The sequence below is a fragment of the Mesocricetus auratus genome, unplaced genomic scaffold (genome assembly GCF_017639785.1).
Source record: "Mesocricetus auratus isolate SY011 unplaced genomic scaffold, BCM_Maur_2.0 Super-Scaffold_100007, whole genome shotgun sequence".
Lineage (NCBI taxonomy): Eukaryota > Metazoa > Chordata > Mammalia > Rodentia > Cricetidae > Mesocricetus > Mesocricetus auratus.
In genome coordinates this window covers 54,614,621-54,632,650 of record NW_024429191.1, presented here as the reverse complement: position 1 = coordinate 54,632,650, position 18,030 = coordinate 54,614,621, and the positions used below count along the sequence as shown (strand labels likewise).

At 42.8% G+C, this 18,030-nt stretch overlaps 1 protein-coding gene and 1 non-coding gene across 2 annotated transcripts in view; one reads left to right on the top strand and one right to left on the bottom strand.

Annotated features, from left to right (window-relative positions):
- The window catches only part of Vps53 (VPS53 subunit of GARP complex), a 134,692-nt gene that overhangs the window by 28,754 nt on the left and 87,908 nt on the right, over positions 1 to 18,030 (top strand). The window contains exons 5-7 of the mRNA XM_005067384.4: positions 10,014 to 10,100; positions 14,460 to 14,575; positions 16,325 to 16,444. Coding sequence (XP_005067441.1) covers positions 10,014 to 10,100; positions 14,460 to 14,575; positions 16,325 to 16,444 — 323 coding nt within the window. The remainder of the gene's footprint in view (positions 1 to 10,013; positions 10,101 to 14,459; positions 14,576 to 16,324; positions 16,445 to 18,030) is intronic.
- On the bottom strand, positions 734 to 841 carry LOC121141606. Its single transcript, XR_005878586.1, has one exon. It is a non-coding gene; the product is annotated as a U6 spliceosomal RNA (small nuclear RNA).

The following is an 18,030-nucleotide window of genomic DNA, read 5'->3' as shown; positions in this document are numbered from 1 at the left end:
ACCAAAATCCATGAACATATCTCCCAACATTAAGATTAAACATCTTGAGCTAGGATAGCTTCTGGAACTCAGTTGTTTTCCTTAATCAGTAACCTAAGCCACAGTCTATATGGCTCCTTAAGAGAAACTCGTAAGTCCTAGCTGCGTGATACTCCCTTGTTCCTGTTTTCTATCCTCTGCAGCCCCTGCTTTATCAGGGGTGGAGGCAACACTATATCCTGCCTTTACCTGTATTAATTTTCCCACTAAACTAACCTCATCATAATCCCTTACTGTATTTGTTGAAAAGTTTTAATCATCAAAATTCTATTTAAACTAACACTATTTTTGTATAAAATCATTACTTCAGTTAAACAGCACAGCTTAAGAGGAAATCATCTTCATGATAATTCACAGGTAAAAATGCCCAGCAGATTGTGATATAACCATGAGATAATCACATACATTAAAGGCAGTAGGGATCCCCTCACATCCATTCATACCACTACAGATACTAGAGAAAAATGGCAGTGGCAAACATGTAAAGGCGCAGTAGCAGCAAGAGATATTTTGGAGCCAAAGCCCTCGGGGCCTTGCCCATCCTAGAGTTACCCATCAGTGCCTTGCATTCTGGTGGGCTGAAGTCAGTTGCCACCTACTGGTCCTCTGATGTTGTCACCAGCAGGTCATGGTGAGTTGTTTTTGTCACAGCAATAGAAACCCTAAGACATCAAGGTTCATCCATATTAATGTCATGTATCAGAACTTCATCTTCTTTATGGCTTAGTAATATTGCGCAGGGGCCATGCTAATCTTCTCTGTATCGTTCCAATTTTAGTATATGTGCTGCCGAAGCGAGCACGGCTTAGTAATATTGCATTGTCTGGACCTACCACATTTTGTTTTTCCTTTCATGTGCTCAGGAACCTTCTTTCAGTTCATTTCAGTAAAAACTACTGGAAAATTTATCTTGATGTTTGATCTCTTTAGAGACACTTTCCATATTGTTCAAAATGTTAGTGTTTTTCTTTTTGACCAAACACAGAGTACATTAACATAAGTGTGCTTCCTATTTTGCCTTCATTTAATACATAAAACTATGTTTTGGATAAGCCATACATGTTGTAGTAGTTTGAATAAAAATAGCCCTCATTGGCTTATAGGGCGTGTCATTGTTAGGTGGTATGGTGGCCTTGTTGGAGTAGGTATGACCTTATTGGAGGAGGTGTGTCATTGGGGGTGGACTTTGAGGTTTCAGATGTTCAAGCCAGGCCCAGTATCTCTTCCTGCTGCCTGCTGATCCAGTTGTAGAATCCTCAAGCTACTTTTCCAGGACCATGTCTTTCTGCATGCAGCCATGTCCCACCATGATGATAATGGACTGAACCTCTGAACTGTAAGTCAGTCCAATTAAATGTTTTCCCTTATAAGGTCATGGTGTCTCTTCACAGCATTAAAAACCCTAACTAAGACAATTGTCTTAAGCTTTGATGTCAGTGCCTAATAACAGAGATGCTCTCCCTACACCAACTGAAACCGCCCTGCATATCTCTTTGATTTAGTTACCAAGTCCAGCTGTTTCCTCATGAGCATCGAAACATAAGTCCCACTTATCTGTGATGTAATTATTGAAAATAACTTTAGAAAACCAATGTGCCAAGCAGGAACAGGGATGTTTCCTTATTCTTCCAAGCCATTCCCGCACAAATTGACACTCTACAGGAGTCTGCAAGAAAGGCTCAGCATAACCCTTGCCACCTCTCCATTTCCACATTAAAAACAGGTTGAAACTGGAGTCTACATCTAAAGAGGAAAATGTCACTCATCACTACTGTAACTGTCACTCTTACTTTGATTGCTGATAGCTAGAGGCTTTGCAAGGGAAATTTCACTTTCAGGTTGAGGCTCTGTCTTAGAAAAAAAATGCAGTAATTCTGCCAACAGACAGAGCTTTCCTGGGTCTCAAATCCTTGACACAGAAGTCATTCAGCTGTGTGAAAACAATGGGTGGGAATTTGAAACCCCATGCTCATGTAAGAACTTGGCCTCCTTTTCTTTTCCCTCTTTTAGTCACAGAAATACAGTACTTGGAGCAATCTGGGCTCTACTATGGTTTTTCTGTCAGTGTTTCCATTAATAATGCCTGGTTTTCAGGGGTCTGAAGTAAAGCTGTAACATCTCTTTTGCTCTGATTTGGACTCCCTGGTCTTCTCTGGGGAGATTAATTTTACAAAAACCAGAGACAGTGCTTTTCTAGTCTGTTTTTGTTTGGTGTTTTAAATTGTCTTTATTAAACCTTTTAAAAAACAAAAAAACGTATCCTCTCAGTAGTGTTGGATCACAGGCTAGGATTCTAATTTCTTTTACATTTTTATTATTTTTGAGATGGGGTCTAATATAGCCCTAGCTGGCCTTAAACTTTCTGTGTAACTGAGGACAACAAGGAATTCCTGAACCTCCTGCCTCTACCTGTTAAAATTCTGATTTCTGTTTCCCTGTTGTCTTGTGGAGTCTAGAAAGATTCTGGGTTCCTCTTTGGTTCTGATTCTGATACCTAGACTATGAGTATTGGGCAGTATAGTTGAGTGCCACTTATTTTACAACCTCCAGTAAAAGTAGACATTTCTTCTATAAATGTGCCTACTGACAAGATTTAATGATCCCATTTTTTTGTTTTGTTTTTTAGTAAAGCAGAAAAAGTGAGAAAAGAAGGGGAGATGGCTCAGTGGGTGGAGATACTTGCTCTGCAGGCAGAGGACCTAAGTTAAATCCCCATCACTGTTATAAAAAGCCATGTGTGATCATGTGCGTGGTTGTAACCCTCAAGCTTGCTGTGGTAGGTAGAGGATGCCTGGGGCTCTGACTGCCAGCCTAGCAGCACATTCATGAGCCACCATGTGGTTGCTGGGAACTGAACGTGAGTCCTCTGAAAGAGCAACATGTGCTCTTAACTGCTGAGTCGTCTCTCCAGCCCCTCATTCTTTATTTGTATAATGATGAGTATGGTACACATAGTCCCAAATGTGCCAGGCAAGCGCTCTACATCTCTGAGCTGTAGCCCTGGTCCCCAATTATCTTTTGAAATAATAACAAATACTTACAAGCAAAGTTGGGAGCCACCTTTACTTGCTGCAGAGCCCAAGAAGCTAACTGGTGCACATGCATGTCCCAACAGTAGCAGTGACTGTGATGGCATTCATAAGCCTGGTGTCTGCCAGCATAGTTGAGAATGACCAAAAGAGAAAAACTAGGATGAAAAGAGCCCTATGTCCACTGTATGCCCCACTAGTGGTACTAAACTAGCGAGAATCACTGAGCTCCCAAAAGTGAAGCAGGAAGAGGGCATGCACATCAAACCCCTTGACAGGACATCCAGATGTTGCCACAATACAATGCTTTCTCCTGAACAAACACCCATTGCATAGATGAGAGTTACTCAGTGTCTAAAATTAGAAGTAATAGTAAGATACGGGGAATTAGGATGAAGTAAGGAACCTCTGACTTGGTGCTGGAAGTCTGGCTGTTTGTGGGAAACTGTCCTTTGTTACACTTGGACAGGCTGTTCTCTGAGTGTGTCTGTTTCCTAAAGTATTGAATTTCTGTACCTTTTATTCAGCAAAAAGCAGCTGAGGTTTTTTTCTGAAACATTTCCTTTTCTTTTGCCATTTGGACTGGCTGCGTTGAATACGCTCCTCAACAAGGGTTGCATTCCATCCAGAGAAGCTGTGCAGACCACTCTGGCCATGCCTGCAAGTTCAAGACTGGTGTGTTGTGAGCTGTGGGTGATAGAGAAACAGAACTTGAAATGTAAACATTTAGTCTTGTTGGGTACTGCTGAGTGTGCCCTTGCATTTGTCTTAGGATTTTAACTTCTGGCTTGTGTCCCAAAAATAATAAAAACCGTGCTCATTGGTTCACATTTTTCAGTGAATGTGGTTTGCAGAAATCGTAAATAAAAGTAACTTATGTGGAACAGAGCATTTTAGCAAATAAAGTAAGAATTACTCCCCTTGCTCGGCACATTCTTTTGGTTCACAGACTTGGAAAGAAAACTGTGCTGTAAATAAAGCACCTTTATAGTCTGGGTTTCTGAATGAGCTACAGAGGAATAAGTGTGAACTCCAGTGATTCTCATCTGATGGGTGCCCTTGTGGCCCCTGGCCAGTGTTGCTAGTCCAGTGTGTTGTAGGATGGAGGAAAACTCATTGTGGGCTGAGGGCAGCAGGGAGTTCGGTAGCCTCTGCAGCTGTTGAACATCTTCCTGGAGAAGGAGCCACATTGTTACTATTGCTGAGGATTCTTAGAGCACCTCTGCTCCACCTGAGGATGCCTTGTTTCCATAGCAACAGCTCTGAATGGTACAGGATGGCCCACAGTTTCAGAAAGGACTTTCTATAAATAGAAGCTGCTTACTTGGATGTTTCTACCACCAGTGGATGTCATCAGGGCCTCTGCTTAGGACTCAGATGTATCCCTTACCAGTTTCTTCTTTCTAGAAGGTTATCTTACTTATGCTAAGGAATAATTCTTTTATTCATACCTTCATGTATCATTTTTCTCTTCCAGTTGCATTTCTGTGGTGTGGGGGTGGGGTATGCACATGTGGGTGCATGTGCATGTGTAGACCAGAGGTTGACATAGGATGTCTTCCTCCATTGCTCTACACTTTTTAAAAATGAGTTAATTTTAGAGGGTAGTGCATGGAGATCAGAAGATAAGTTGTGAGAGTCAGTTCTCTCCTTCCACCTGGTTGGTTCTGGGAATCAAACTTGAGTTAACAGGCAAGTGCTCATACCTGCTGAGCCATCTTGTCCCCCAATTCATTTTTTGAGGCAAGGTCTCTCATTAAACCTGGAGCATAACAGATTCAGCTAGACTGGCTGGCCAGCAAGCCCTGCTTCCCCAGTGTGGGGATTACGGGTATAGCACTAGTACTCAGCTTTTTATGTGGGTTTGGGGATCCAACTGATGCACATGTACAGCGGACACTTTATTGTTTGAGCCTTCTTCTCAGCTCCCCACCCCCAGCGCTCTCTCTCTCTCTCTCTCTCTCTCTCTCTCTCTCTCTCTCTCTCTCTCTCTCTCTCTCTCTCTCTCTCAGATTTGTTTATTATATATATAGTGTTCTGTCTGCCTGTCTCATTACAGATAGTTGTGAGACACCATATGGTTGTTGGGAATTGAACTCAGGACCTCTGGAAGAACAACCAGTGCTCTTAACTGCTGAGCCATCTCTCTAGCCCCTTGTTTTGTTTTTCAATACAGGGTTTTTCTGGAGTCGCTCTAAAAGAGCAGACTGGTCTAGAACTCAGAATTCTACCTGCTCAGCCTCCCAAGTGCTGGTATTAAAGAAATACACCTCCACCACAGGCTGCATATTTACATTCCTTGAAAACTATTTTTAAAGACTTACCCTTTGTTAAGTAGCTTTTCCTCTCAGATCTAGCACAGTCTATTTAGTGGACACCACTTTCTTATTTTCTTTACTTTTTTAAAAAAATCTTATTTATGGTAGGATTTTTTTGTTTTTGTTTTTGTTTTTTTTGGTTCTTCGAGACAGGGTTTCTCTGTGGTTTTGGAGCCTGTCCTAGTAGGATGGCTTTTGTTGTTTGTTTGTTTTGTTATTGTCATTTGACTTTTGAGGTAGGGTTTTGCTGTGTAGCTCAAGCTAGTATCAAGCTTGTTCCTCCTACCCCAGCTTCTTGAGTGCTATGATTATCACCATACCAACCTCAGTCTCTGCCTCCAGAGCCTTGATTTCATTCAGTACAGCATGTTTCTGTGCAATAGAAAAGAAAGGGGAACCAGCAGATAGATGTCAAGGTAAAATAGCGATGGTGGCAAAATGGTGGGAAATCTGATTTTCTTTCTAGTAACCTTAACTGTTACTACTTTAAGTGTTTCCAAACAACCTAAATCATACAAGATTTCCACACATACCACCCCAGACAGGGTTTCTCTGTGTAGCCCTAGCTTCCTGGAACCCACTCTGTAAGATCAGGCTGGCCTCAAACTCAGAGATCTGCCTGCCTCTGCCTTCCAAGTGCTGGGATTAAAGGCATGCACCACCACTGCCTGGCTTTTAAAAGATTTTTTAAAATGAACAGCAGCAACAAATGGTAGCAAATGGGATTTCAGTTTCTGAAGACTGCCTGTCAACTCACTAGAGAGTGATACAATTCTCTGGTAAATCTGATAGCCCAGTTAGATGCTAGCCAGAGGAGGTGTTGAGTGACCAAGAGCATTGCTATGGGGTCCAGCCCTTGCATCTACACAGGTGACACATGGCTAGAATGCAAAAGAGAAACAGGAAGGGAAGAAAGAAAGTAGAGACATCAGTGCCAGGTCCCTGCTGCTTCTCTCCTGTGCCAGTGACCTGGTATGGCCAGGGTTCTGCTCAGAGTGTACCTCAGGAGGCAGGACACTTGAAAGTCATGGCTATCGTGTGTGGTGCGCAGAAGCACAAGGATACTGTAATGTCTTTTGCTGAGTCTTGGAAGCAAGCTCAGTGGGTCACTTGGTGTCTCAGTACAGATGTTGAGTTGTCAAAGAGGGTCACAGTGGAAACTGCTGTCCAGTGATACCCAGCTCAGACTGCCACAACACTGTAGTGCTCCACTCGAAGACACCAGGCAGAGGAGAAGCGCAGGGTGATGGAAAGCAGACATTTTGGGTGATTCCTTCTGTTTTTAATCTAGATCCTGTTGGAAATGGGAAAGTGCCATATTTAAATGGTATCCAGGAATGGAGCTAGAATCCTCCAGAGCATTTTCTGATTACGTCTGTCAGCTGTGCATGTTAGTGGTTTTAGTTTAGGTTGTTTTTTTGTTTGTTTGTTTGTTTTTAGAAAAACCTTCAATGGGCCTTGCACTTTTCCCAGGTGTGAAATTTTGTGTGGTGCAGTTGACTATTGGAGGCCAGATTACCAAACACTAGGACTAGTTGAGAAGAGACTTACTCTGTAGAGAGAATACTTCAGAGGAAACATTTTGACTCTGGAAAACTAATTACATTAACTTGCATGAGCTTCAGTACATTATTATAACAAGCAAAGGCTGAAAAAAATATCTGGCAGACCGTTTGTCTTTCTTGAGGTCTGTGAAATATAAGATTGTGTGAGTCTTGTTTTCTGGAAAAGGAAAGCAATGCCTCTGCAGAAGCAGTCTGGAGAGGATGCAGGACAGGAGCTCTGGGTGTATAACCTGTCCTTTTGCCTCCAGTTTTAAGGTGTTTGGCTATAATTCCATCAACATGTCACTATAATATGGCATGCCTTAAATATCACAGAATGCCACACAAGCTATGCCCAAGAAGGAAAGTCCTTTTTGACAGGCTGTTGCCTGCAAGTCCTCTATGGTATTCTGACATCATGACTCAAAAGCATGTTTAGAAGCCACCAGTGAGTTTAGAGTGTACTGACCCATCCCCTGTAGGAGCACCTTGGCATTACCCAGGCAGATGCTACCAGTCTAAAGTGTGATGCTGTGACTGATTGTGAATCACTGCTTGTAGTTGTACCTGGAATTAGGGGCATGGTAGACCACAGCACCCCGATGCAGAATAGTCTTAGCACTGCCACTCAGTGCTAACAGTTTTAATTATTTGACAAAGATTTGTTGAGTTTTAGCTGTGCTATAGCTTTAGCTAGATGCTCTTGGTAAAGTGATGATATAACTTATCACCAGAACCAGTTTTATTTTAGTGTGTTTGTGTGTAGGGGGGCTGAATTTTGCCTATCACCTGGAACTGGAGTTATAGATAATTGTGAGTTGCTATGCTAGTTAGTGCTGGGAATTGAACCTGGGTCCTCTGCAAGAGCATCCAGGGCTCAAATGCTGAGATATCTCGCCAGACCCACCAGGGCCACTTTTGAGTGTGAGAGGGAACTATCCATAATTATACTGACCCACACTACAACCCCAGTGCTTGGGGACAGAGGCAGAATCATAGTTTAAGGCCAATCTCAACTGCATAATGAGTCTATGTCTTAAAAATCCAGAGTAGGGGCCAGGGATATGGCTCAATCAGTAGAGTGGTTGCCTGACATGCGTGAGTGAAACCCTGGGTTTGGTACCTACAACTGCATATTACCACTTGGTAGTAATTACATGTCTGTTGTCCTGGCACTAGAGGCAGGAGGATTAGAAGTTCAAGGTCCTCTTAGGATACATATGAAGTCCTAGGGAAGCCTGGGCTCCATGAGATCATGTTCCAACAAAACAAAATAATGCAAGCCAACCTAAAATAATAATATAGCAAGAATAACTTTATTTTTGTTACATGATGCAGTCCCATCACATAGTGGGACTATCCTAGCTAACCCCAAATGGATAATTGCCTTGAGTATTCATGTCCTTGGGTATATACAACTGATGGACAGCTAGTACTTCCAAAGTAAATGAATAACTTTATAGAAGTTCTGAGTTCTATTCTGAGCACTGAAAAAACAAAGAATTATGAAAACAATCCTCTTCCACAATTATCCCAGAACTCCACAACCAATCCTCTCCTTCTGAACTATTTGCATAGCAGAGTGTGCAAGCACCTCTCCCTTTGAGAATTCCTCCACTCATTTGCTGCTGCTTTTTCACACCTCATTAGTCATAGCAAAAAAACCTATCAAAGGCAGTCTGCTGGAGTCTAACAAACATTTTCCTGCCTGCCTGCCTGCCTGCCTGCCTCCCTTCCTTCCTTTTTAAAAGGTTTCCCTAAGTAGCTCAGGGTCACTTCCAAGTCATGGCAATCCTCCTGCCTCAGACTACCAAGTACTGAAATCATAGGCATGTGCCACATGTCTAATTCAATCATCTTTTCCTATTAAGGGCCAGATGGTAAGTATTTTCGTCTTTGTGGGCCATGTGATATTGTAGCTATCCCTTGCTGGCATTGTATAATGAAAATGAGCAAGTTAGGCTGTATTCTCAAACCATATTATTTACCACACAAGTGGCAGACACATCTGGGTTATCATTTGCCAGCCTAGCTTTGTACCACTCTCCTCACCATGTCACCACTGTTTGCTCCCCTCTCCCTATCTAGCCCTGTGATCTGCTTTTGTCACAATCTCTGCATCCTCCCTGGTGGCAGTCTTCTGTCTTAGGCCACTGTAAAGAGTGAGTGCTCTTTTTCACCCTCACATACTTGTTCGGGTTTGGTGACGTTGTGGTCCTTGGCTTATCTGCTGATGGTGGTTTCTCTCTTGAAAGTTTGACACTGCCCTTTCTTCCAGACAGCTGGAATATCTGAGGGCTCAGTTCTCCCCTGCCTCGCCTCGACTTCCCTCTCCCCTCATACAGGCACCTAATCAGAATGTACTTGAGTGACTGAAAGAGTGAATGAAATTCTCACTGGCGTGACTGAACAGCTGTGGGCTATCACAAACCAGAGCCCATGAGCCCTCCACATGTGTAACTGTAGCGCTTACTCGTTCATTTCCCCTCCTATTGCAGGCGATGTGTGAGCGCTAATGTTTTTTGTGTGGCCCATCCATCTTTGTGGGGCTATTCCCTTAGAAACATTTGCCTCACTACTAGCTTCAATGCTTCATGTATACACTGAGAGACAGATGTGTGTCCTTTTGTTATCAGTAACATGTATAGTAATCACCAAGTAGAGGGAATAGTTCAGTTCTAAATTGAAACTTTACGCCCAATATAGTAGCACATGCTTATAATCCCAGCACTGAGAAAGGCAGAGGCAGATTGCTGTAAGCTTGAGGTCAGCCTGGTCTACAGAGAGTTCTAGTCCAACCATGGCTACCTAATAAGGCTCTGCTCAGAAAACCAAAGCCTGAATTTAAATTTTATGATGTAGATTACTAAAAGTTCTTAGAAATGACTTGTGCTCATATATGAGCTTTATCACACTCAACTATTCTGGTGCAGTGAAACTGTTCGTGTAAGAACAACTAATCAAGAGAGTTTCTGATCAAAATTTTCAGGACACCTGAATTGATTATAACATAGTAACTAGTGCTTACTCTCATTGCTTCTCTCTCTCTCTCTTTTGTTTTTTCCTACTTCTCTTTATTCTAGGCACTCGAAGAAGCCCAGAAAGCCATTCAACAGCTCTTTGGCAAAATCAAGGATATCAAAGACAAAGCAGAAAAGTCAGAACAAATGGTGAGTTTAGGTTTCTTCCTCATGTGTTTGCACCAGAGCAGGAAGTTAGCATCTCATCCAGTCACGGTGATTACCAGGCTCTTCTTCCCCCTGCCTGCCCATCTCAGTCATGCAGTCCTCTCTGTGAGTGTATCCCGGACTGCCTCAGAGGAGCTGCTAGACAGGGCTGACTCACCAGCCTTGCTGCACCACATTTACAGGTGCTTTCAAATAGGAAACAACCCACCCCCATCCCCCAACCTGCCACAAATAGTTTCCTAGTCATTTTGGATGCCTTTCTCTAGCATGTTTCTAAACTGTATTTCCCAGTTAAGGTGTCTGAGATATAGTCTGGTAAGTAGCTCACTAACACTGGCCCAGGTCTGGGGTGATGCTACCATGTCCAGGATGCATGCACACAGTTTGCTTGCATTAATTCCCACTCTGAATTTGTAGGTGATGAGCTCAGAAGGCGCACTGACCAGGAACCCAGCCTTCACCACAGCTGCTCCCCAGGTCCTGAGTCATGTGATACATCTAAATGACAGTTTCCTCAACTATGAAATAATAATAATGTCTGTCTCACAGGATCTCTGAACAGAGTACCTAAGAATCTGCATTTTCTCACCAGTACAGTGCACAACACCAAGCAGTGTGATTATCATGTGAAGATGACTTTTGCTAGAGTTTGCTGTACTTAACTTTGTTTGTTTGTTTTGAGACAGGGTTTTACTATGTAGCTCTGACCTGAAACTCTGTATAGATCAAGCTGGCCTTGAACTCACAGAGATCCACTTGCCTCTGCCTCTCAAACACTCAGCTGTTATACTCAGGTTTTATGCTCAGCAATAATATCATGATTCTAAGCTGCTGTTCTGGACTACACACTGTCTTCCAGCCAAGTGGGACACAATGATAGGGGAATCAATACTTGCCAATATCTCTCAAGATGCCCAAGTACAATGCCAATTCCTTTATACAAGTGATTTGATGTAGCCCTCCTGACAACCTTGCAGTGAAATTTAGTGTCATTGCTGTTGTTTTATTTATATATTTATTTTGATTACTCATTTTGTAGATGAGGAAGCTGATACTCAACAAGAAAATTGGCCTGAGACACAGAATGTGTAGCTGGTAGAACTGAGATTCAGCCCTGTATTTTTTAAATCCGAATCTACCATATCTTGCTCTGACCTTTTTGGATGCCCATGAATGACCTTTGCAATTAATTTCAGCAATCAGTTTGGCAGAATAGCCTTTTATACATTTGCCCTGAGCATCCCTTGCATGCCTTGCCATTAAAGGTTCTGTTTAGAGGGCTGGAAAGATGGCTCAGTGGTTAAAAGTTCAATTCCCAATACCCACATAGCAGCTCACAACTGCCTGTAACTCCCAAGATCTTGACACCCTCACACAGAAACGGATGCAGTCAAAACACCAATGCACATACAATAAAAATAAGTAATTTTTAAAAAAGATTCTGATTAGGGAATAATAGGTAGTTCACTCTAAAACAACACAGGATATGTGATACAAGATCCTGGGAATAAAAAGACCAGTGAGCTATGGTGCAGAGCTATGAGAAAGGATAGAGTCAGAGGAAGAGGATTTGTTGGCTGTTGAATGCAGGGATGAGAAGAGGCATAGATGAGTAGTTTAAAACCAGTGGTTGGTTTGGAGAGATGGCTCAGCAGTTTAGAGCTGGTTGCTCTTTCAGAGGACCCCCAGGACTCCAGTTTGAGTCTTTTTTTTTTTTTTTGGTTATTTGAGACAGGGTTTCTCTATGTAGCCCTGGATATCTTGGAACTCAGTCTGTAGACCAGGCTGGCCTCAAACTCAGAGATCCACCTGCCTCTGCCTCCTGAGTGCTGGGATTAAAGGCATTCACTACCACTATTCCACCCCAGTTTGATTCTTAACACCCACATGGCAATTCACAACCATCTGTAACTCCAGTTCCAAGGAATCTGATATCCCTTCTAGGCATGCAAGTGGTACACAGACATACATGCAGGCAAAATGTTCATGCACATTAGACAAACGAAATGGTAGTTAAAGCCTCCCAGACCAGAGCTGGGTATGGTATATGCAACTGTATGCTCAGTCAGCACGGGGAAGGCTAAGCAGGACAATAAAGAGTTAAAGGTCATCCAGCTGAAGAGATGGCTCAGCAGATCAGAGTACTGGCTGCTCTTCCAGAGGTCCTAGGTTCAATTCCCTGTACTCACATGGCAGCTCATAATTGCCTATAACTCCCATTTCAGAGGACCTGACACCTTCACACAGACATGCATCCAGGCAAAAAACTGAATGTGCATGAAATAAAAATAAATAAAAAAATTTAAAAAGAGGTCTAAAGGTCTTGGCTATGTGCTGAAGCTTTGTCTCTCTCAAAAATAAGGGTAGGACTGAAGTCAAGTAGCCCAGAAAGAGACAATGGATGGCTTTCGAGCCATGATAACCTCAGTGTTGGAAGTGTGCTATCAGGTGTATTGTGTCCTTTCACGTCTTCTTTTGACACACACTCAGTTTCTTTTTCCTGTAGTGGTGATAGTGATAGAACTCAGGGCCTTGTGCAGTAAAGGCTTGTGGCTATGCAGCAGAAATTGTCTTTACCAGTTTACCTAGAGTGGTTAAACTAACAATCAGGTCACATGAGCTTAACTCACTATAGGATTCTTCACCTCACTGCAATGTGTATGTATCTACTGGTTAGAATATTTGTGCTTGGCATCCATGGAACTCCTTTCTTTTCAGGCGTCAGAAAGCCTGGGAAAGCAAACCAAGTTGCTATTAAAAAGGTTTCCCCTGGGCTGGCAAGATGACTCAGTAAGTAAAGATGCTTGCCACCAAGCCTAAGGGCCTGAGTTTGATCCCTGGGACTCACAAGATGGAAAATGATAACCAGATTCACAGGTTGTCCTTTGGCCTTCATATACACACACCGTGGCATGTGTATACATACGCACGCAAACAAGAATGTTTCTTGGTCATTGTAGACTCTAGTGAAAGTCTTCACCTGTGTGTTAGTGAAATGGAGGCTGGGAGTGACTGGAAGACATTGTATTCCCACATTATGCTTTATTCTCTGAGCTCTACCAGAACAACTGGCAGCTTTTGCTCCCCAGGCTGCCCTTCTCTTAGGAGGTTACACGTTAAGCTTTCCAAAAGCACTGGATTTTTATCTTTTTTTAGTCTTGCAATCAGGAATAAACTATAACTTCAAAAAGACTGCCTCAGTGCAACAAGCTGCGTCTGGCACCCGTAGTGGCAGAAGGCAACTTACTGCAGGGGGCTATGCTGGGCATGACTTCCCTACCCTTATGCTCAATGCTATGCTCCATCAAGAGCAAAGAATAAAGATTTCTTTCTCTTAAGGGTTTTATGACCCTAGCTGTGAAATCTGAAGAGATCCCAAATTTAAAAACAAAAATTAAACAAACATTTGACATAGGTTTTGTTAGGTAATCCAAACTGGCCTTAAATTCAGTGTGTAGCCCAGGCTGTGTATGAACTTGTGATCATCATGGCTCAGCCTTTCCGTGATAGATAGGATTATAGGCATGTGCCACCACACCCAGCCCAAAAGAATGACTTTAAGAAAGGGGTCATTTACATGTGGTAGATACAGACCAAAGGGACAGAGCTGGATACAGTGGTACACCCTATAATCCCAGGGCTTGGGAAGCAGAGGCAGGAAGATTGCCACCAACCTTTAAGGCCAGCCTGGCTTACATAACGGGTTCAAGGACAGCCAGTGCTACATAGCAAGACCCTGTATCAATAAAAACAAAGAAGCTGAAGACTGGAGAGATAGCTCAGCGTTAAGAACACTTGCTGTTCTTACAAGGGGCCTAGTTTGATTTCCAGCACCCACATCAGGCTGCTCACAACCGTCTTAACTCTAGCTCCAGGGACCCAGTGCCCTCTTCTGGCCTCTGTGGGCTCCAGTATGCACATATATACATAAAACAAGAAAAATAAATCTTTTTATATTTTGCCTTTGTCCCCCTTAAAGACAGGGTCTCTGTACCTAGCCCTGGCTGCCCTGAAGCTCACTTATGTAGAACAGGCTGGCCTAGAACTCACAGAGCTCTGCCTACAACTGCCTTGTAAGTAACTGGGATTAAAGGCATGCATGTATCACCACACCCAGCCCAAAAATATATCTTTAAAAGAGAGAAAGAAACAAACAAAAGAGGAAATAATTGTAAATTATTTTAGTTTTATATTGTGAGGATATTTTTATTTTTTCTAGGGGCTAACGTGAGGTTGTTTTAAATAATTTTATGTGTATGATTTTCTTGTAGAGTGACTTGAAGGTGTGTTTACAGCTTTCTTACCCTTCTCCCCTTTTTTCCTGTTGTTTTCAACATTTAGGTGAAGGAAATCACCCGAGATATTAAGCAGTTAGACCATGCCAAGCGCCACCTGACCACCTCAATCACGACACTGAACCACCTGCACATGCTGGCTGGTGGGGTTGATTCCCTGGAGTAAGTAAGCAGTGTGAACTTTCTCAGGGGGCCCAAGGGAAGTGCTCCATAGAAGGAAAGTAGCTTCATGCAGTTACTCACTTCCCAGCCAAGCCAGCCTCACTATCCTGCCCCACTTTTGGAACATTGATCACGTGGTCAGTCACTTTTGGTGTTCACAACCTAACAACCTAAAAGAGCTGGGGATGTATCTCAGTGGCAGAGTGCCCACTCGATATTCTCAAAACCCTGGGTTCTGCCGGGCATCGGTGGCACACGCCTTTAATCCCAGCACTCGGGAGGCAGAGGCAGGTGAATCTCTGTGAGTTTGAGACCAGCCTGGTCTACAGAATGAGTTCCAGGACAGCCTCCAAAACAATACAGAGAAACCCTGTCCCAGAAAAACCAAAACCAAAAACCAAAAACCCCCTGGGCTCCATCTCCAGCACTGCAAAAAACAAACATCTGCCTTAATAATAATAATTTAAAAATGATGGACAGGTGACCTGAGGAGGTGACAGAAATCCCATGAAAATGACCCTGAGAAATGGGTCGTTTGGTGTGATAGATCTAGACCAGTTAAGTCAGACAGTGATTCATTCAGCTCAGTAACTCCCTGGGGCCTCTGCCTTGGCAGCTCTCCTCCTTCTCTTGGGCTGAATTGCACCTCACCAAAGAGACCATTTGTAAACAAATCTTTGATGTATCATTCAACCCACTTTTTTCTAAAACCCATGTTTTCAAGATTGTAGCTTTCTGTTTAGCACATTTAGAAGCAGTATTAAAAGAAGTTGCTGGTTGTTTACCACGGAGCAGTGATTCAAAGCCTCCTTCTCTAGCACTCCGGCTCCTGTTTGTGGGGGAGTTTCAGGCAGATTCCCCCACCCTAGTCATAATGGAATTTCACATGCAGACAGACCAACTTCCACAGAAATGCAGATGTGGCAGGAATGGAGGATGCCCAGAAAGAAGGAGGAAGGGCTATATCATTCCTAGCCTCCAGTGGGCCTACCATGGGTAACGGGCTTCCTGGCTCATTGCCTTCCTTCCCACCAAGCATTTTGTATGAGCAGGTAGAGGTGTCAGTGAACTTGACCTTTCCTTGAAATGTCTTGTAATGGAAGTCACACGTTTAATGTGGAAGCAAACCTCAGAGAAAAATTTAGACCTAATAATTTGTACTTTGTTGCCACATATAACTGTTGATTTTACCAGCATCTTTTACTTAAGCTTCATGTTACCCTTAGCGGTGGGGCAGGTCAACATCTTTGATGCAGTCATTTATCATTGGATTAAAACTACAGATTGCAGCTAACTTGAAATCACAAACAGTCACCCCTTTTGTAATCTAGAAAAATGGTTTGGTTCTCTTGTGTGCCACAATCCTCAGTGACATTTTATACAATATTCCCTTAAAATTGTGCTCCTCATTCAGTGCCAACCCAAACCCTTAGTCTGCCCATAGTCCCTCCTGCCACCCAATGAGTATCCAGCACACACATTCTTTTGTGCCCCGTGGCTTGTAACTTACATTCTATTTAGAACTTAATTTACCTTCCTTGCTATTAGGTTATTGAACAATGTCACCTGGAGAGTTGAAGATAAATCCTTATGTTTTTCCTTCCCCAGTGCTCAGCACCATACATAATCAGCACTTGGGAAGTTTTATTAAATCTGGCTGCTTCCTGTTTCAGAGCTATTCAAGTCATCCCATACCTCTATATGTGTCTTTAGTGTTTGGTTTCTAGTTCTCCGTTTCTGTCCTTGCAGAGCCATGACCAGGCGCAGACAGTACGGAGAAGTTGCTAATCTCCTTCAGGGCGTAATGAATGTTCTGGAGCACTTTCACAAATACATGGGAATCCCACAGATCCGACAACTTTCTGAAAGGTAAGATGTCCTCACTCTGAAACTCGCTGTGTAGACCAAGCTGGACTTGAACTCAGAGATCCACCTGCCTCTGCCTAGTGCTGGGGTTAAAGGTGTGAGCCACCATGCCTAACTCAAATTTCTTAAGTTCAAATAAATTGTTTTCTTTTATTTCTTTCTTGGAGTAATCTTTGTGATTTGTTTCCTCTGTTCTCTCTTTGTGGAACTCCTACTACATGACTATTGTAACTTGTAATCTGCTGCACACTGCTTCTTTCTAATTCTCTACCTCCTCCTTTAGGGCTGCTTCCTTAATCATTGGCTCTGTCTTCCTCTTTTACCTCGTTCTTCACTGGTGCCCATTCTGGTAAATGTTTTATTTAACAATACACTTTTTAATTTCAAGACTACCTAGATGATTCTTTCCTCAAGGGCATAATAATATCCTTTGAAATCTCTCAGAGATTCAAAACTCTTAAGTCTCTGTAGGCTCTAAGTTGCTGTGTGTCTCTCTGTCCTGTAGTATAAGATCTTCAGTTTGTTGACTGCCTTGGTAGTAGCACTCTTCAGATGTTTGGTGATTCTCAACTGAACTCAGCTAAAAGTTTGTATTTTTGGTGGAATTTAAAAATCTTGTTTATTTATTTATTTGTTGGTTGGTTGGTTGGTTGGTTTTTTGAGACAGGTTTTCTATGTGTAGCCCTCACTGTCCTGGAACTCTGTAGACCAGGCTGGCCTCGAACTTAGAGATCTGCCTGCCTCTGCCTCCTGACTGCTGGGGTTAAAGGTGTGCACCACCTACCACTGCTCAGCCTTTTTTATGTTCCTGATATCTGATCAGAAATCACTGCCATCTGCTATTAGGGAGATGTGGAATGCTCTGCTTAAGGGAGCATAACTCTCTAAGGTTACTGGGGCCAGCCCTGCAGGAGCAGGCAGATCAGAGGCCAGAGGCCTGATCTTCTTAAATATTTTAACCCCTGGGCCACTGCTGAGACTTACAGACTCAAGGGGCCAAATCTGTGTCTGACTGAGCATTTAGAATAAGGATACAGACATGGCTCCTGGAGTCCACATTACTGTGATTTGAGCCAAATAGATACTTCTAGAGGTTACCTTCAGAACTCTCTACTGTTCCTGGTATCTACCACTTCTTGTCTTTATATTTTCTCTGGTTTTAGATTTTTTTTTCATTTTATGTGTGTGAGTATTTTGCTTTCATCTATGTGCCGTGCACCATGTGTGTGCCTGGTACCTGTGTTGGTCAGAAGAAGGCTTTGAATCCCCTGGAATTAGTTATAGGTAGTTGTGAGCCATCATGTGGGTATTGGGAACTGAACCCAGGTTCTCTACAATAGTGACAAAGTGCTCTTAACTGCTGAGCCATTTCTCTAGCCTCTGTCTTTTCATTTTTGAGACACTCTTAGACTTTGATTTTCTTCTTTAGTCTTGTTATATCAGGAAACCCATAGACTATTTAGTCTATCAACCCCTTTCTTGCTTGTCTTTTGACTTCTATATAAATCTTTTCATAATTTCTAGGAATATGAGCCAGGAAGGGGAGGTTGCTGCATGTGCTAGGTATACCGTCGCGCAGTGGAGACGTC